Source organism: Mercurialis annua, linkage group LG8 (assembly GCF_937616625.2).
Source record: "Mercurialis annua linkage group LG8, ddMerAnnu1.2, whole genome shotgun sequence".
In the NCBI taxonomy this organism is placed as follows: domain Eukaryota; kingdom Viridiplantae; phylum Streptophyta; class Magnoliopsida; order Malpighiales; family Euphorbiaceae; genus Mercurialis; species Mercurialis annua.
This window is the reverse complement of record NC_065577.1, coordinates 12,608,348-12,628,656: the sequence shown is the minus strand read 5'-3', so window position 1 is coordinate 12,628,656 and position 20,309 is coordinate 12,608,348. Positions and strand designations below refer to the sequence as shown.

Genomic DNA, 20,309 nt, shown 5'->3' with positions numbered 1-20,309 from the left:
GCATGTTTTTTGTATTTGACACGAACTTTTAATTTTGGCATATAAATACACGAACTGTCAATTTTTTACATATATGACTAAATTTCCGTTTTAGGTGAAAACAAGTATAAAACGTTGTCTTTTTAAGTGAAAAACGGTGCCGTTTTATGTCAAAAACAGTGCTTATGTTATATATGCAAAAAATTAATAGTTTGTGTATTTATATGTCAAAATTAAAAGTTCGTGTCAAATGGTAAAAACACGCGAAAGTTGCTGTTTTTTTGGAGCAATTAAGCCTTTTTTTTTTAAGGTTAAGCCTTATTTACAAACAAAGTATCTCTACGGTATTTGCCTCAACATTCTTTTCTAATCTTCCAAGACAAAATGCCTCTCAAAATGGTTGATGCCACTTTATCAACATTCGACGCTGTATTTGACAACTTCAAATCCGAGGCTCCCAAAAACAAAGCCAATTTAATCCTTTTCTTGGCTGATAAAGACCCTGCCACCAATCTTAGTTGGTGCCCTGGTATTTTCTTTAAATTTTCTTTTTTATAGTTCATTAAAATTATGACCCATCTTTTAATTTCTGTTAAAGTTTCAATCTTTTGCAATTTTTCTATATGGGTATTTGATTTTATGCTGAAATTGTGTAGAACTGTACCAAATCAAAACCCTATAAATTCATAGTGCTTATATGTTTTTGTTCATAAATTTTTGTTTTTTGGGACTTTGGAGAGAGTTGAACTTGAATGTCTTATGTTTAAGTGTAAATTTGTTTTTGTTTGAATCTGAACATGGTTTGTTAGATTAGATAATTCGAGATTCTTTTATGGTGTTATATGGTATTGTGTATTGAGTTTAATGTAATGTTGTAGGTCACTAAATTGTAATTATTTGAAGAAATGAAGAATTAATCGATCAAGACTGCGATAGAGCGGTGTGTTGCGTTTAGATGTTTGAAACTTATTAGGTCCTTTAGCCCTCACTTTGTTCAAACTATATACTTCCACGAAAATTTATTTTCCGGAAAGTTAATTACTCGGGAAGTTATTGTCCGGGAAATAGTTCATGTAGTTGCTTGGTTCTTTATGTGGACAGTATTATGTTGAAATTGCTTGAAAGAGAGTTTCTGCTTCTGATCATTGCAATAGAATGTCTATTCACAGTGGCATGCCGATGCCGTGCAGTTCGTGGTTTTCAATAATGAATACTTCAGTATTCTTTTTATTTGTGATCTGTGTTGCACGAAAACTAGTCCAGTCGTACTTTTCAACACTTCGTTTTCGTTTATGAAATTTTTTCTAAAATACCGGAACTTTACAATTTAACTTATTCTTGTGAAAAATATTATTATGCCTTTCCCATCGCAACATTTTCATATCCGTGCAACATAGAATGTGATCGATGTGGATATTGGTAAACCTAAGTTGGTTGTAGATTAAACAATTTGTCTCTCAGACTCGTTTTTCCGGATGGTGCTTATGATAAGATTTTGTCCGCTATCTATTTTCAGTCAGAAAATTCAAAATTGTGCTGTTAATGGTGGCTTTTTGTTTAAATTGGTACTTAGTTAGTACAACATGGCATTAAATATCTAATTGTACTTTATCTTACATCTCTATCTAGATTGTGTGACTGCTGAACCTGTGATATACAAGAAACTGGAAGCATCATCAGATGACATTGCACTTCTACGTGCATACGTCGGAGATAGACCAACTTGGAGGAATCCCCAGCACCCATGGAGACTAGACTCAAATTTCAAGCTCACCGGAGTTCCGACACTGCTCTGCTGGGAGAACAACGCTGTCAAAGGACGTCTCGAGGACTATGAGGCGCACCTTGAGCACAAAATCGATGCTCTTATTTCTGATAAATGAGTCCGCTTGTGCTATTTTACATTTGCTAATAATAATTTCAAACTTTATGTGCTGAACTCTGAAATATATGATATGTTATGTATTTTTCAAGCTGTTTCTAATAATATTCTATCTTGCTGCAATTGAAAAAGGAAACTAAGAGTTTATTAAATGTTAATTTTGATAAATTGAAATCAAGTGAATAAATCAAGTGAGAATAAACGTAACTGTTCAACAGGCTATAAACTGGGAATAATTATAACTGTTCAACTTGCCTTCAACTGGGAGTAATTATAACTGTTCAACCTGCTATCAACTGGGAATAATTATAACTGTTCAACCTGTTCTTAGTGTGCTTCTTTTGTTAGCTGCAATAGAAAAAATATAGGGTTTATATTGGATTTTGATTAGTTCATGTTTTGGTGAATGTCAACTATTAGCAGTTAATAAAAATAAAACACAATGTTTTGGTGAATGTCAACTGTTAGCAGTTAATAAAAATAAAACACAACATTGTCTTTCTGATTTTTTGCACAAGCAAAATGGTTTTGGCATAAGATAAGGGAAACGAATTATCTCTTCAATGTATATGCTCGTTGATTCGTATTCATTGATACACCATAAAAAACACTTTCACAAACTGCAGCTCGAGGTTGGACACTTTCACAAATTGCTTAACTACAGTTGCAGCATCTACTTGGTTCACCGATGGTAATCTGCAGCTCGAGACAATCACTCAATTTAGGAACGACTCTCGTTTGGTGTGGAGCTATTCTCCATTATACTCATAATGCATTTTTGGATTCCATTTTGTTTGTATAACGTTTGTTCCATGTTAAGTTTCTGCTCATACAGAGCACATCCTTTCAATAGAGGAAGTCATAACAAGCTGGTGTTATTGAGCATGGAGCTGTACTTATGATCAAGTTCTTACATTTTGTTTATTTAATTAATGCGTTTTAAGTGCCAATATGGTTTGTTGTACTCAATGCAATATTTTGGTGTTTATAGGGAGTTAACTACATATTTGAGTTTCAAAATTATAATGATCTTCACATTTGCATAGAGCTTGTTGGTAAGTCAATCATTCTGCTTTCTCAAGTATCTAAAAAATATTATCTTGATTGATTTAAAGTTTCACGCTTCATTTAAAAAGAATACGTATCAGTTTTGGTTTTGCAATACTATTTAATTATGTCGTAATGTTGATTATTTTGTGCTTTTGTTTATGTGCGAGTATCTATTAATTGTTGCTGTTCTTTTAGCTTTTCATAATGTGTGATATATTGTCTTTGTTTTAAACAGGAAAAGCCAAGGGTGATGCTCCTAAACTTGGAGATGCTCCAAAACCTGCAGATACTCTAGAAGTCCCATCTAATCAACCTAGTGTCGAGGAACTGCGCTTAGCAAAAAGATCTAAAAGGTTTTCGAACTTTACTGAATTCCTTACAAATATAATTGCTTTGGATATGTTTTGATAATAATCTTTGCTAAGTTGAAAAAAAAAATTCAATTTGATATTATTAAAAAGAAACTGAAAACTCAGTTCTTTAGCTTGTCCTCTAAAAACTTATAACACAAATATTCCAGACATTGCATGCAAATAATTTCTTTCAAGCAGTGAACTCAGGCCAAAAATTATTACAGAATTAAAGCACAACAGTACATATGATCATTGCTATCATAGAAATATACATGACTAAAGCAGTAACTAGAGAACAAAAAAACATACTGATACAAATTTTAATACATTGCAAGTACTCTGATTTTCCGAGATGCAGGGGAACTACTCTAGGCTTTGTTTACACGAATTTTCTGGCCTTCCAAAAGCTGTTATGAGAAAATACATGAATTTGGTAAATATTAGTAGTATTTAAGAAAATAAGTTATTTGTATAAATTAAACAAATAAATCAATATTTCTACAAACAATCAGCACGCGTCGGAAACTCTTATAAACCAATTCACACGTTAGAAGGAAAGCATAATTCAGAAGAAAAACTATGAATCTTGCTATTCAGTACTTGAGGAGTTTAACCATCATTTTAATCTTGCATAGAGGAAGCAGAGAACTTACAGAATCGTTAAAAGATGAAACGGCAGCTTCTACATCCTCCTCTTCAGAGAAGGAAACAAACCCATATCCACTGGATTTTGAGGTCCCAGGAACTCGTGAAATTTTTGCGCTTAAAACCTTCCCCTTCTCGGAGAAGAAGTTCTTGAGTGTTTCTGAAGTCACTGTTTTTGCAAGATTTCCCACGTAAACTTTGTGTGGACTGTCAACAAATTGTGATTCCTCTAACTGGAGAGAGGACATATCTGATGTTACCAAAGGTTTTTCCGTAAAGTTTACTTTGATCTCACGTCCTCCGATTTGCTGCATGAAAACCAAATGACATTAGTTATTGCATCACAGTAAGATGATAGAAGTACAGAAACATATGCAGCAAGATCATAAATTCTTAAGACTTTAGCTTCAGTAAGACTTACTGTGCCATTCAGTTTCTCAATAGCAGCATTGGCATCTTCAACAGTTTTCATTGTAGCGAAAGCAAATCGGCGACTCCTACCAGAATATTTATCATACATTACCTATAAAGAGAATAAGAAAAAAGAGTCATTGCATGTTTTACGGCTGGCCACCAAGTAAGTTTATAAACTGAAAGTCAGTAACTTCCAACAAGGAACTTTATAATCAAGTTCTCTACATCCTCAAATTCTTGATTGAATGTCATAAAATCCATTGTGAAAACAGTAATCCATTGTCAATCAATCCCTTCATTGAAATATTGGGTATGTAACGGTTCAAACTATCTTGTTATCTATGGATATAATCAAAAGACTAACAACAACCTCAAATGAACTGAATTAAGACTTAAAAATTAAAGCATTACAAAGACAATAAAATTATTTTGTATCAAGAAGACTAAAACAAGCAATAAAATATTGTGATGGAACTGCATAAAGCATGAATTGTTTGATGGCAGAGAGAGGAAATGTGAGGGAAGTTGCTCATTTTTATGAGGAAATCTAAGATTAGTTGTCAAACACCAACCTGTAAGGCAACTTGAGATATAATTGTCAATGTTGGTAATTAGTAGACATTTCATTACTGTAAATCAAAAGCTTGATTGCTCCAATTGAACATTGGAATTATTAACATCAAATTCATTACCTTGATAATGCCAAATACAATTTAATCTAGCTTACTATGTAACAATGTACTAAACAAAACACAATAGCACCTAATTTTTCAGATTTACTATAGCACAAACATGGAATGGAACACCGACACGGAGAAACGGCATTAGTTTAACGTTTCCTATATCAAAATTGAAGTTTCATGCCCGAAACGCCAAGTGTCCGTGCTACCTAGAGCTACAATCATAAAACTCTTCACATATTTACATTTCGACAATTACGATGAACTAAGGTAATCTAATAGAACAGTTAAATGAACTCAAAATTTGCAGATTTTCTTCAAAATAAGTTTAAATCAAGTTAAACAAACCAAGAATAAACACAATTATACTCTTCTAATTCTATCCCACAAAATCAACCAGGCAAAAGCATCAAAATTGAAGCCTAAATCTAAAAATCATTACACAAAAACCACTAATACCTCAGCTTTCTCAATAGCCCCATGTTCCTCAACAATCTTGGCAAGTTCATCATTATTCACAGTCCTCGGAATGTTCCCAATGTAAAGCCTCCTGGCAGCCTCTGACGAAGGGTCAACTGGAGGAGCAACTGGCGCTGCTGCTTCTTGTTCTTCTGCAACTGCATACAGTCTTCTTGGGAATTTGGGATGAAGAACTGCATGTAAATGTGAGAATTTGGAGAAATTGTTAAAAGGGTTTGTTGGTTTGAGGATTTGGAGAGTGGGTTTTGATTGTGTTGTGAAATGAGTGAAGTTTGGTGTAGTTGTTGGAATTTGTGATGCTAGAGATGATAATGTTGCCATTTTTTTTATCTCGAGATTTTGCTGTGAAATGGAAAGGGGGGTTTAGGAAGAAAAAGTTGGAGAGTGAAGGACGAGGGTGGGTATTTATTGCATTATCCGGTTTAGTTAGATGGTTCGAACAATTCTAATTGTCCATTGGAATTTATTTGTACATGGATTTTATATGAAATTATTTAAAAATAAATTACACTATTTGAAATGAACAAAATTTATAATTTATAATTAAAATGAATTTTATATATCTATATTTAAAATGAATTTCAAAATTAGATTTTATAACTTTATTGCTAAATTGAATTTTAAAAACATTTTAAGAATATAAATGATATTATTTAAATATTTAAAATTAATAATTAATAATATCAAAATCATTAAAATTATTGTTAAGATATTGTACACACCTTCGGACAGGTAAAAAGTGATGAGGAACTGAAGCGCCCATGATGATTTCCAGAGATTCTGTTCGGTTGACGAGTTTTCGATTTACTTACTGGAATCTAAACAGACGTAATTTGTGCATAACTGCAAATTTAGAGGATTAAAATATAATTAGGCGTAAATAGCCCATAAAAATTTAAAAAGATTGTAGTCTAAGTTCAAAAATTGGACTAATTGCAATGTCTTAAAAGTTTATGGCGCAATTTGCAAGTTTTGCGGACCGAAATTGACAATGATCAAACTCATAGGGTCTTAGTAGCCTTTTTTGACACTTTTAGGCACTAAAGTTAACTTTTAGCATATTTTTGACTTAGCTAGCAAGTCCAAATCTGAAAATTAGAATTAAAATCCTAATTGATTAATTAAAAGCTAATCCTAAATACTTCTAGACTTATCACTTAACACTTCTTTAAACATAATCCAAACTCTAAAAGGACAAACCCGTAAATACACTTAAACTAACCCTAGATCTAATTAGACTGCTATAAATACAGCCTTAAGTCAGCCTAAATAGAGGTGGCACACAAACCCTAGAAAATATTAAGAAAATCCCCCCTCCCTTTTAGAATAGCATAGCCAAAATTCACACCACACACACACAAATTTTCGGTCCTAAAACACGAATACGTGTTAATTCTCTAAGAACGCAACATTCGCACCGGATTCGAAGCTGGATTCCGCATCCACTTCGCCAGCAAACGAGCCAAGGACTCGGACCGGTAATTCTGAGAACCCTCAATATTTATTCCTTTGATTTTGCCATTAGATTGTATGTCATAAATGTCATAATTGTCGTGATTATGTGATTTAGGGTGTATTTTAGTTTATTTGTCAATTTTAGCCATAGAATTGACATATTAAACTTATTTATAAAATTGGTAAATTGACATGAAATCGATGAAAAGGCATGTTAGTGATTGATTTAATATGTTTAATACGTTCAAATCCGGAAACACAGTAAATTGTAGCTCATAGGATGCATGTTAGATGTGATTTTGAGCTTGTTTGCCATGAAAAGCCTATTTTTGAAGTTGCTGCCCATGAATAAATTTTTGTTTAAATCAGCATTAACCACTCTATAAATGTCATATTTGGATTCCTTGTTTAATTTTTATGCGGTTTTGACTACATTGCATGGGAAACGGATTTGAAACGAGTGAGAAAAAGTACAACAAAACGACCCATGAAACTGCCCTCGCACCGCCACTGCCCTGCAATTGGCGCCGCCGCCACAATAAAGTGGCGGCGCCGCCCCTATGACCTGCCGGCGCCGGAAGTCACACAGGCGTCGTGTTTTCCGCTCGTCAGCTTTTCAGAACTGTTCCTAGATCTTCCAAACTTTGATCCGAACTTTCAAACGCGTTTTTGGGATCATCCGGACTCCAAATCAGGCCCAATTTCAAGACAGACGTAGCTAATTCTATGTACTTTAATATTCTGTAATGTAACAGGTCAGACCCGATATAAAACGGACTCAGAAGTCTAAATATGTAATATAGTATATAAATCGGGCCCACGAGCCCGAGGCCCAGCAAACCAGCAACTTCTAGAGCCAATTTTAGGGTAACCCGGCCTCGAAATCGACTCTGGATCAAACTAGTAAAACCGAATCGAAGAGACGCACAACTCTCGTGATTTGATCGAGAGCTCATTCTGACCATACCGATGGTCAAAACCCGCGCGAGTGCCAGACACTTAAAAAGTTAACGAGGTTTAAACGTATCCCTAACCTTGTATGTATATCAAATTGCCCCTGAGCATGCCAGCATTGTTTACCGCTTTCCAAAAGCATTCCAAATCAAATAGTAAGCGGTTAAAAGACTAATCACTTAAAATTGGCCCAATAATGCAATTCCAGCCCATCATTTAGACATCTTAGGACTAATACGAAAAAGTAGTAACGGTTGTATAGGTTTTTCAAGACTCACCTAATAAAATCAAGCAATCAATCGTTCACATCCGATTTAGGCTTTGTGCATGTAAAATATCCAGACCAGCCAGACTTATGCTATTTGCTAAAAACCTCTAAGGTTAGATGTATGTTTAGGAGTAACTGCTACTTGCCTCAAATGTCAGTCCAGATCGAGTCATATGCGAGTCAAACCTGTTTACTGTTTTCATCCCTGTTTATTTCCAGCTTTCATATCTCTTAAGCTGCATATACCGTTGAGATGAGAATAAAACGAATATGTCCAATATGTAAATTTATGAACACAGAAAAGATTTTCTATGTATCATATTAATGAACTGTATCTGTTACATTTATACAAAGACTTATATGACTTATACTATAACATAAATAGCTAGCTTGAGTCCTAATCTAACACAAAGGTTTTGTATTAATTATTAGATGTTATCTTAAGAGATAAGATAACTAATAATAATCAATAACAAATCTTGTGTTTGTTACAACAGTATTAACATCCCCTATCAAGTCCATGTCTATCATGAAGTGGAAGCTTGTCTGACAGAAGCTGAAAACGAGTTATAAATAGGGGCTTGGTAAAAATGTCTGCTAATTGTTCGACAGTGGGTATGTATCAAACAATTAGTGAACCATTTGCAACTTGCTCCCGGACAAAATGATAGTCCAATTCTATGTGCCTAGTACGAGCATGGAACACCGAATTTGAAGAAAGGTAGATGGCACCAGTATTATCACACCAAAGAGTGTAAGACTGACAAGAAACACCTAACTCTCCAAGTAGAGCTTTAAGCCATAGTAATTCAGACGTTGCATTAGCGATTTCTTTGTACTCGCTTTCGGTGGAAGATCGAGCAATAGTAGGTTGTTTCTTTGCCATCCAAGATATGAGTGATTTTCCTAAAAATATTCCATAACCGCTTTTAGAGCGACGGTCATCCGGATCACCACCCCAATCACTGTCAGCAAAACAATGAATATCCAACGAACTTGAAGATGAAAGAAACAAACCTTTGGATGATGTTCCTTTAAGATAGCGAAGTAGACGCTTGGCCGCTTTCCAATGAGCATTTATAGGTGCGTGCATGAATTGGCAGAGTTTGTTCACTAAGAATGATATGTCCGGCCTGGTTAATGTGGCATATTGCAAGGCACCAACAACTTGGCGATATTCAGTTGCATTATCGCTTAGTTCCCCACTAGTTTTGGATAATGTCAGAGAGGTGGCCATCAGAGTTAGGCAAATATTGGATCCTTCCAAACCTGTTCGCGATATCAAATCAACAACATATTTGGATTGTGATAACATTATACCTTATGAAGAGGTAGTGACTTCAATTCCAAGAAAATAATGCAAATTTCCCAGATCACGGATTGGAAATTCTGTTTGCAGCGCAGATATAATCTTTGCAATCACATTTGGACATGAGCATGTGACCACAATATCATCAACATATACAAGTAGAAAAACCAAAGCATTGTCATGTCGATATATAAATAGAGATGTATCAGCTAATGAAGGAGTGAATCTGCGGTGTTGTAAAAATGAGGCCAGCCGATGGAACCATGCACGTGGTGATTGTTTCAAACCGTAAAGGGATCTCTGCAATTTGCAAACATAGTTTGGTCTGGACTCATCAATAAACCCAATAGGTTGCGACATGTATATGTATTCTGTGAGATGACCATGAAAAAAAGCGTTGGATACATCTAGTTGTTTAGTAGTCCATTTATTTATAGCAGCTAGACTAAGCACAATACGAATTGTTGTGGCTTTAATCACAGGACTAAACGTCTCATTGTAGTCTACACCTTCTTATTGAGTAAATCCTTTTGCAACCAATCTTTCCTTGTACCTGTCCACCGTGCCGTCTGCTTTCCGTTTAATTCTGTATATCCATTTGTTGTCAATAATATTAGCATGTACAGGTTTAGGAACTAAAGCCCAAGTGGAATTGGATAACAGTGCATTAATCTCATCGGACATGGCCTGCTGCCATTCAGGGTATGTTTTTGCTTGATGAAAGGTGGTTGGTTCAAAATGCAGGTAATCAAATTTAGAGGGTTGGGGTGATGCAAGAAGACAATGACGTTTGTTTAAGGTAGACTGACGGAGGTTGTAGTGCGGTTCTGTAATACCCCGTAAAATTAAAGGACTAAATTATTCCTCGAAAGGAATAATTTATAGGACCGGGAGAATGTAAATTAAATTTAATAAATTTAATTTATAGTATCTCTGGAAATATAAAATAACTATAGAAGTTAAAATATAAAATTTGGATATTTATATTTTAACTAACGAGAATTAAGAAATGCTTATAAATTAAAATAGAATAATTTATAAGTCCCGTGTGAATATTTTTGGAGTCAATATTCACGAAATATTTTTAGAAAGTTACTCCTAAAATTTTATAGAATTTGGAGATAGGAATTTTATTAAGTGGGTCTAATTTAGCCCTAATAAATCATAAATGATTTATAAAAAATAAAATATAGGTCCCATGAGAATAAAAGTTACGTTTTTATTCTAATTACGAAATATGAAATTCGTGGTTAAAATTTCATAAATTTCGGAGTTCGTTGTCCGTTTTAGTTATGGACGAGTATTTAAGAATTTGGGCTAAAATAACGCGTGAATACCTAAGGACTAGTTTGGAATTTAACCAAACTATTTAATGAAACAATTCATTTGAAACAGAAAACAAAAACATTAGGTTTTGGAGTTCAGAGAACGGCGATTGCAACGACGACGGTAGGTTATCCGTTTTCGATCCGATTTCTCGTTTCTAATTCAAATTTCTTCGGTAATCCATTATTAATCGAAGTTATAACCGTTATTTTGAATTTGGTTATATAGAAAATAGATTATATTCGAATATATAACGGTTACTGTATCGAATCGAACGAATACATAATGATTTTACTTTCCGATAGCGGAAATGGATAGATTGGTGGTGAATATGCGTTTTGGATCGGAAAACGAGTTTTAGCTCGACAGAATTGGCCCGGGAACGGAGTTCTCATGGCTGTGCGTGAAGCACAGCCATTGTGTGTCGCATAGTGACTGTGCGGACGCACAACCTAGGTTGTGCGGACGCACAGCCGGACTGTGCGACTGCACAGTCACCTGTGCGAGCTCACAGGTACACTGTGCGGGCGCACAGGGCCTCGCGCCAGCACGCATGTTCGACGTGCATCCGAATCGACGAGGTTCAGACAATTTTGAACAGTACGTTCAATAAGGACTAAAAAGAACTTGGACAATTGAGGGAGTTCGATAAATTAAAACTTAAAGATGTTTTAATTAGGTCCTCTATTAATCAAAGTGATTAATAGTTAGAGGATTATGAGTGTGTATCGATGATAAGAATAGACTATATATGTTATACGTCTATCATTGTCTGTAGAGAGTCTACTCTAGAGAGTTAGAATTCTTGTTTTAATTGTGTTTAACAATTGTTTTGTAACTAGATTTGACGAGCAAGCAAGTTATCGGACCAGGAAAGTAGAGGGTGATCGAAAACTGTTTTGTGGATAACGGTTTTGTGAGTTCGCATATTTACTTTTGAATATTGATGTCAACACATTTATAACTAAAAATGTGTTTGAAATTGCATTGCATAGAGTCGATTTGAAACCAATATATAGATCCACTGGAACGTGCTATCTATTGGGCAACAATAGGACTGTGTGATAACCGGTGTTAATAAATCATTGCATTGCATACTAGTTGGGTTCTTTGGCCATATGCTTGCAAAGCAGCATAGACCTAACAGGTTATTCTGGGGGGTTTTTTTTGACAAAAATGTTCCCCCCTTATAGGGGGAATTCCTTTTTTGTGGCCCAGAGCACAAAATTTCTAAATTTGTGCCTGGGGCCCACGCTGCCCGCAAACAGCCATTGCGGGCAGAAATATGGCCCGCAATGGCTGTTTGCGGGTCAGTTAATCACCCTGATTAAGGGTGATTAACTGGCCCGCAAACAGCCATTGCGGGCCAGTTATTAAATTCCCTGCCACATGGCAGGGAATTTAATGCCGCCCGCAATGGCTGTTTGCGGGCGGCATCCCCTATTTAAAGGGGGTGTGGTGAATTGTTTCACCACACTTACACAAAAAAAAAATTAGTGTTTTAGATAAAAAATTTTTATCAACTTGAGTGGTGATTAGTTTGGGCGGATTTGGGGTAATTTGGCGGATTATTTTTGGAGTTTAACCGAATTATTTTGGAGCTTAATCGAATTATTTTGGAGCTTAATCGGATTATTTTAGAGCTTAAAATCTTATTATTATTATTTTGCAAGGACTACAAGAGGTAAGTCCGTATTACTTTTTACTTTTTATTGCTAATTTTTTTTTATTAATAAATATTAAAATGTGTATTGTTAGATTTAGAATTTAGTTAATATTAGATTTAGAATTTAGTTAATATTAGATTTAAAATTTGTATTATTAGATTTAGATTTAAAATATTAAAACGATATGTATGAATATAAAATACAAAAACATTATATAATGAACATTACTCATAAATATTTGATAAAATGTATAATAGTGTGGTTATAATGTGTACGATTTTCTAAATAGTTAAATAAATTAATTTAAATTTTTAAATGAATTGTTTATAAATTATTAAAAATATTACTTTATAAATATATCTAAGTGAATTAAATTTATCATTTTTTTATCTAAAAATATGAATTAAGCCTAAAAATGTACATTTGTAGAAATTACTTTAATATTAATTTATTACGCATGTTTGTAGTAATGGCGTCAAACAGTATATTATTTGTGATATGGTGTGATGGTAGCATCATAAACTCCCCCCGCGGAGTTGAATATTTGGGGGGTAGATATGTTCATGTGCCGATTAATGGAAGAATAAATTTTGGGGAGTTGGCCGAAATCTGTAGAACAGCAGTATCTACTAGTGTGAGCCCTCGGGAGGTCACGAAAATTTATTTTCGGCTACCTCATGTTGAAAGGTACGAGATATGTTCATACTCGTTGTTCGAAGTGCAAGATGACCAACACGTATTTGCGATTCTGAACCAGACAGCTCGAATGCCGACGTTGAACGTGTTAGAGTTCTACGTGGAGTATCATATTTCGGCTTCTAATGAAACTTCGATGCAACTAGATTTATGTTCTAGTGAGTCTGAGAGAGGCAGTGTGGAAGAGGAAGAAGACGAGCACTATGATAGTGAGGAAGAGGATATGGAGGATATTCTAATCGCTGAAGAACCAAGTTATATTACACATTACCAGTCTCGACTTCCGCAACACATACGATGTGTCGATCTTAGTGACTTTGATGTGGACGAGACATGGGAAGCGCCGAACATTGAATGGCAGCGTGGGATGGAATTTCAAACCGGGATGATTTTCTCGAGTCGATTGGCTGTGCGAACATGTGCCATTACTTATTCGGTTGATAATGGACGAGAGTTTAAGAGTCACCGGACAACAAAAACAACACTGGTCCTAGTTTGCAAGCATCGAGAAATGTGCAATTGGTGGCTGCGGGCCACCCTGCTTCAGAAAACCAACACATGGGCGTTGACAAAATATAGAGGGCCACACAAATGCGATATGCTAGCGTCAACTCGTAACCACAGAAATTTTGGAATTATTCAAATTGCCGATTTTATTAAGAGTCAAGTGTTGGGGCAGCGTGATATTCGGATTAAGACGCTTATGGCAGGGATTTTAGAATCCTTAGGACTGGCCCTTCCATATAAGCGGGTGTGGTATGGAAAGGAGAGAGCAATTAGCAGCGTCTACGGGGACTGGGAATATAACTACACGCAAATCACGAAATTCATGGATAATGTGGTCCAAGTGAATCCTGGATCCTTTTGGCATGGTGAAGGTATGAAAATAAATCACTTTTGTAAATTTAATATGTAATTAAATTTACATTATATCCTAACTATATCCATTTTCAACAGGCCGCCTAACTGATTGCAGTGGGGTGCAATGTAGAATTTTCAAACGAATGTTTTGGACCTTCTTTCCGATGGTTGACGGATTTCCATTTTGCAAACCAATTCTATTCATCGACGGGACGCACTTATATGGTAAATACAAATTGCATATGTTGATAGCGTCGGCGGTAGATGGCAACAACCACATAATGCCAGTGGCGTTTGCAATAGTTGAATCCGAATCTAGTGAGAGTTTTGAATATTTTTTGAATCATCTTGGAGATCAAGTCATTCGCGACCGAAAGGTGGCCATTGTATCAGATCGTGCTCCCGGATTAATATCGGTTTTGAGGCGTCCGGAATGGGAAGGGATTGATCATTTTTTCTGTATTCGGCATTTAATGGCTAATTTCCACACTCATATAAGAAATAATGATATGAAGTTGCTGGATGAGAAAGCAGGTATTTTGCTGTCACTCGTCAACATTTCTGGTTATTGAACCAGAAAAGAGTATAAATTTTGCATTAACAAATACCTCATATTAACGTGTAGGTCGGACTTTTCAAGAGAAAAAGTACAAGCGATACATGGCCACTATGGCAATAAGATCTCCGGCGGGGTATGCTTATTTGACCGATGAGAGATATCTTAAGAAAGAACAGTGGGCTTTGTGTTGGGACATTAAGGCGCAAAGGAACGGTGTAATGACGACGAACTACGCCGAGTCCATTAATGCAACTCTAAAGAATGTAAGGGGGCTTCCAATCACAGCGATGATAGAGGCTATCTTTGACAGACTCAGCGATATGTTCGTCAAGCGTTGGGAAATGTATAAAGGGATAATCGCCCAAGGCGTCATGTTCACTCTGATCTGCAACACGCATATGAAAAATGCAACATTAAAGGCCCGCACACATAAACTCAAGAAATATAACCCGGACACCCTGACTTATAGAGTGATTACCAAGAAAGACAATTTTCGAAGAAAGGGAGGAAATATTCAGAAGGTCAACCTTCAAATGATGAAGTGCACGTGCGGGAAGTTCCAACACCGCCAGATCCATTGCTCCCATGCCATGGCAGTCATTCAGCAAGAAAAGTTAAACCCTCACAACTACGTAGGGTGGCGGTACCAAACCAAGAATGCCATACAAGCATGGAATACTCAATTTAATCAATTACCTACCGACGAGATGTGGATTGGTTCTCGGGAGGTGCCATTTATTACAGACATTAACTTGATAAGAAAGAAGGGACGGCCGGTAAATCAAAGGATTAGAAATGATATGGACCAGACCTACAGAGAGGACAGTGACCCTAATTTTTGCAGTAGATGTAGTATCGCCGGCCATAATGCTTCGACTTGTACTAATTATCCTAACATGTGACTTGTACTAGTTGCCCTTTTAAAATTTGAAGTTATTTCAACGATATAAGTTGTGCAAAATTTTATGTTATATCGAACTTATTGTATGTTAAATTCGTATGTTAAATTCTTATGTAAATTCGTATGTTAAATTCTTATGTTAAATTCGTATGTTAAATTCTTATGTAAATTCGTATGTTAAATTCTTATGTTAAATTTGTATGTCAAATTTCGTATGTTTAGGTCGACTTTCACGGGGATACCGAGGATTTCGTCCGACAGTATTACGGGTCTACGACGTATTATGGGAGTACCTCAGCGCAGACACAGTGCCCACCAGCTGCATCATTTTCGGTACCACCTACGGACCCTCTCCCGGCACAGGTACGTTTCAATCTCAATTTAATTATTTTCCATTACAATATCAATTATAATAAATACTAATTTCTTTTCTATCAGGATGATTTCTTTGGGGATACCGAGGACTTCATTCGCCGATATCCAGCTTCGTCTTTTACGGTACCGCCTGCGTCTGTACCCTATGTAGGCCCGTCATTTGGGCAGGCAGATTACATTACGCCGCTGGCCACTCCTCCTCCACAGTTCTCACAGCATCCGGCTTTTGCTTTTACCCCGTTCCAGGCGACTCAGACGGCGCAGACACCTCCTCCTCAGACACCTACGTATTTGCCGACTGTTCCTGTATTTGACGATTCTTGGAACTTTAGCTCCCTGACCACTCCTCCCTCACAGCGGTCCCGACTTATGGAGGAGGGCTACATTCCGATGCTGCCAGGTCAAGATCCGGGCTCCTCTTCTCGCCCGACTCAGAGTCCCTCCCATATGCATTTTTCTCTGGATGACCCTTGGATCTACAATTTGGTTCAGGACCCACAGCCGTTTAGTGACTTCTAAGGAATGCAGGCTCCTTCTTTTTCTCTGGGATTAGGGTTAGACCCCTCCTCACAGGCTCCTGCTCCTGATGTGCATGATGATGACGAAATTGAGGATGTGGCCAGTCCAGTCGCCGATAGTGGAGAGAGAAGCTCCGGACCAGATGGAAGACGTTACCGCCGATTAACTGATAGTCAGATGAGTCGACGTGTCAACAAGGGTTACGACATGAGGACACGCTTACGGAGTCCTGATAGATCAGACTTTACTGAGTAGTTTTATTATTTTTGTACAATTTTTTATTTTTGCATTATTAATTTATTTACGGTTACTTTTAATTGTGTATAATTTCATTATTAATTTATCTTTATCGCTTGCATATTAGTCGGAAAGACGCTCGATTCCTTTTAAATATCGAAATTGTAGATAATTTTTATTTATAATATTTTTATTTTTATTTGTTAAGTTTTTTAAAAAAATTAATAACAAAATGATTTATATTTTTTTTAAATAATTATTATAATATCTGCTGCCAATGATTGGGGAGAGAATCTCCCCAATCATTGGCTTCTTAAGCAGCCCACAAAGAGCCATTGCGGGCTGCTTAAGAATTAATCCAGCTGTTAATCAGCTGGATTAACTGGCCCGCAATGGCTCTTTGCGGGCCAGATTTCTGCCCGTAAAGAGCCATTGCGGGCAGCGTGGGCCCCAGGCACAAAAACGTAAATTCTGTATTTTAGGGCACAAATTCATAATTTTTTATAATGGGGAGGCACTTTTTTGTCAAAAACCCATTCTGGGGAGCCAGTAATTCAATTTACGGCCCAGCAAACCTTACACAGAGATAAGATGACTGTGATAACATGAGTTCACAGTTCATCCTGTGTTAAACAAGTGAGCATGAACTGTGGTATTAACCATAGTTAACCAAATGGGATCGGTTATTTGGCTGCACAAAGTGCGTTTAAATACGATTTCTGCTTTTATTAATATGCTTGAGTAACTATGTGAATTCACTCAAATTTGACCCCGTTGATTTCCCTTTCACAAGTAAATAATATTTTGACCTGACATGACTTCCAGTTCTTTCTCCGGAAGTTGTAGTTAAATAAAGGTCACTCTAGAGCTGCAGAGTAGTTCTAGCTCCGCACAGTAGTTCATTTGTAAATGCTTAAACTCTGATGTGAAACTACTGTCAGTATCATTTTGGGACAAAGGCATGTTTTATACAAAAAGGGATTTTGTCAGTTGTTTATAAGAAACCTCGTTTTGATAAAAGTTTTGTGATTAATTATTTAACATGCTTAAACCGGTTACTTGATGTGATAATTGGTTTGCACCGCTGGCATTATTTTCGGTCAGGGTTGTGTTAGGATACGTGCAGCGTACACGTACTACCCTGAATCCAGAAATGCAATTGCACGGTTTTGATTACACGTTTATCTAAAGGTTTTCAAATACTTGCAAAAAGAGACTGAGACCTTTTATGTTTTCAAAACGCGAAAAGTTTTTACTGTTTTTTTTCTAGGCTTGCTACGGGTTTCAGAACAACCATTCCCATTCCCATTCCCTAGCGCCGGTCTCGACACGAGTTTTTGAGTGAAAATCGGCTCGTGATAGGTTCAGAGTGAGATGATGTGGTGGTGTATTTAATTAAGTCTATCACTAAGTTTAGACCTGATAGTGATTGTTGTCTTGGTGAATTATTTGGTATAATAGGTGAAGATCGTTGTCCAGGACTGTTATGAATGGGTGGATCTGGCGAAGCTGGCTGGGTTTCTGCTAATGGTGAAATAGATAAGGGAGAAATAGAAGTAGGAGGAGTGTTAAGAGGCATACCTGGTTGCCCAACAAGAGGAGATGGAACTGACATAGTGAGCCATGGGGCTGTTTCATTATGTGAAACTGAAGTTGCAGTATGTGTTTTGCACGGAAATAATGTTTCATCAAATCGAACGTGTCGAGCAATATATACCCAGTCAGATTCTATATCATGGCACAAATGTCCATGATCATGAGGAGCATCTCCAAGATATACACAACACTTACTACGGAAAGCAAATTTACTTTTATTATATGGTCGAAGGTAAGGAAAGACGGCACAACCAAAAATTTGGAGGAAGTGTATTCTGGTGGTTTTTGGTAAAGTATTTAAAAAGGTACGTTATTTTGAACACTTGTACTAGGCAACAGATTAATCGATCGAATGCTAGAGGCGAAGGCGTAAGGCCAAAAACGAAAAGGGAAGTTTGAGTGGGCAAGAAGAGTTAAGCCTGTATCGACAATGTGACAAATTTTTCTTTCCGAAAGACCATTTTGTTCATGCGTGTAAGGACATGCGATTCGGTGCACAATTCCATTTTGTTTGAAGTAAGAGTGTAGTTTTTGGAATTCACCGCCCCAATCAGAGTGAAATGCTTTTATTTTTGAATGAAATTGAAGGGCAACAAAGGCTTCAAATTCTTTATAAACTCTAAAAGCATCACTTTTGTATTTCAATGGGAACAACCATGTGTAGCGACTAAAATCATCGACAAACAAAATAATATAATGAAAATTTAAATTACTGAGAACCGGGGAAGGACCCCAAATGTCCGAATGGACAATATCAAATGGTTTACAGCTTTTGTGTTCGACTAAAGCAAAAGGTAATTTAGCTAATTTTCCTAAACGAAAAGAGGAACAATTTAAGAAACTTGACGAGGAACTAGAAGAAATATTATTACTGGAAAGAATGTTGGAAACTGTTTTGTCGTGAGGGTGTCCCAACCGAGCGTGCCATGTTGAAAAGGAATCACATTCACCAAGGAAAGCAGATTTGGTGTCAGATTGAAGGTGGTACAGTCCATCTTTACTCTTGTCGCGCAACAGGATTTCCTTGTTCACCTGATCCTTGACAAAAAATGAGACGGTCAAAATTCAAAGAAGCAGTTATTATCTTTACTAAATTGCTTAACTGAAAATAAGGGTTTAGAAATATTTGGAGCAAGCAAAACATTGCGAAGTATTAACTCTTTTTGATCACAAAGCGAGGGATAATAGGCGTTACCTGTGTGAGAGATACGCACTGTTTGTCCATTACCAACCTTGATGTGGTCATTACCATGATAATTATGAATGTTAGATAAGGATGTCATGTCGGGTGTAATATGATGAGTAGCACCCGTGTCCGGAAACCAGCCTTGTGATGGTGGAGTAGCAGAGGGGGCCGGTTGATAACTGTTGGATGTGTGATGAACATAAGGTTGTTGCCAGTGATGATACTGTGGTGTTGATGACTGATCATAGAGCTGTTGTGGAGAGAAATAGTTTTGCTGCCATGCCATATTGGCCTGTGGACGAGGCGAATTGTGAGGTGCGTACCTTCGCCTGCAATGATCAGCCGTATGATTATGATAACCACAAATTTGACATTTTCTCTTATTATTACCTGATGGCTGTACAGAGGAATATGTGTTTGAATAAGGCGCCGACTGCGGACGAGGCTGCGATGGCCGATAAGAGATGTTGGCAGTGGGCAGTTCTTGCTGACTTTTCTAAAGGATTTCATGAGAAACTAGCTGGCTATACAGCTCTGAAAAAGAGACTGGCTCAGATCGTAAACTAAGCCCACAGATGATTGAATTAAATTCAAATCCGACATTGCGATAGATAATCGCATTGAATTCAGCCGCATGAATAGGACGGTCAGCAGCTGCGAGTTCGTCAGAAATAACTTTAGTTTTCTGTAAATATTGAGAAACAGATAGATCATGTTTCTTAAATTCTTGAAGCTCAATGTAGAGTTGTAGTTGTCGATTCTGAGATACAGAACCAAAAGCATTTTCTAGTGCTTTCCAGGCATCAAACGACGTTTGAGAGCCAATGATATATGAATATACCTCTTCGGATAGAGAGGACAACAACCAAGTTAGAAGTAACTGGTCTTTCTGAAACCAAGTTTTATAAGAGGGATTT

The 20,309-nt window shown here is 36.6% G+C and overlaps 3 protein-coding genes across 3 annotated transcripts; 2 read left to right on the top strand and 1 right to left on the bottom strand.

Annotated features, from left to right (window-relative positions):
* Positions 1 to 309: 309 nt before the first annotated feature.
* Positions 310 to 2,029, top strand: LOC126659719 (thioredoxin-like protein Clot). Its single transcript, XM_050353054.2, has 2 exons — positions 310 to 508; positions 1,609 to 2,029. The coding sequence occupies exons 1-2, from the start codon at positions 364 to 366 to the stop codon at positions 1,860 to 1,862; spliced, it is 399 nt and encodes a 132-aa protein (XP_050209011.1). The 5' UTR covers positions 310 to 363; the 3' UTR covers positions 1,863 to 2,029.
* Positions 2,030 to 3,490: 1,461 nt separating this feature from the next.
* On the bottom strand, positions 3,491 to 5,849 carry LOC126662181 (30S ribosomal protein 2, chloroplastic). The gene is made up of 4 exons (XM_050356077.2): positions 5,463 to 5,849; positions 4,331 to 4,432; positions 3,918 to 4,217; positions 3,491 to 3,671 (listed from the first exon to the last, which is right to left on the bottom strand). Exons 1-4 carry the CDS (start codon positions 5,802 to 5,804, stop codon positions 3,633 to 3,635), a joined length of 783 nt encoding a protein of 260 aa, XP_050212034.1. The 5' UTR covers positions 5,805 to 5,849; the 3' UTR covers positions 3,491 to 3,632.
* Positions 5,850 to 12,931: 7,082 nt separating this feature from the next.
* On the top strand, positions 12,932 to 16,744 carry LOC126661647 (uncharacterized). The gene is made up of 5 exons (XM_056104125.1): positions 12,932 to 14,036; positions 14,116 to 14,553; positions 14,645 to 15,354; positions 15,702 to 15,842; positions 15,918 to 16,744. The coding sequence occupies exons 1-5, from the start codon at positions 12,932 to 12,934 to the stop codon at positions 16,371 to 16,373; spliced, it is 2,850 nt and encodes a 949-aa protein (XP_055960100.1). The 3' UTR covers positions 16,374 to 16,744.
* Positions 16,745 to 20,309: the final 3,565 nt, after the last annotated feature.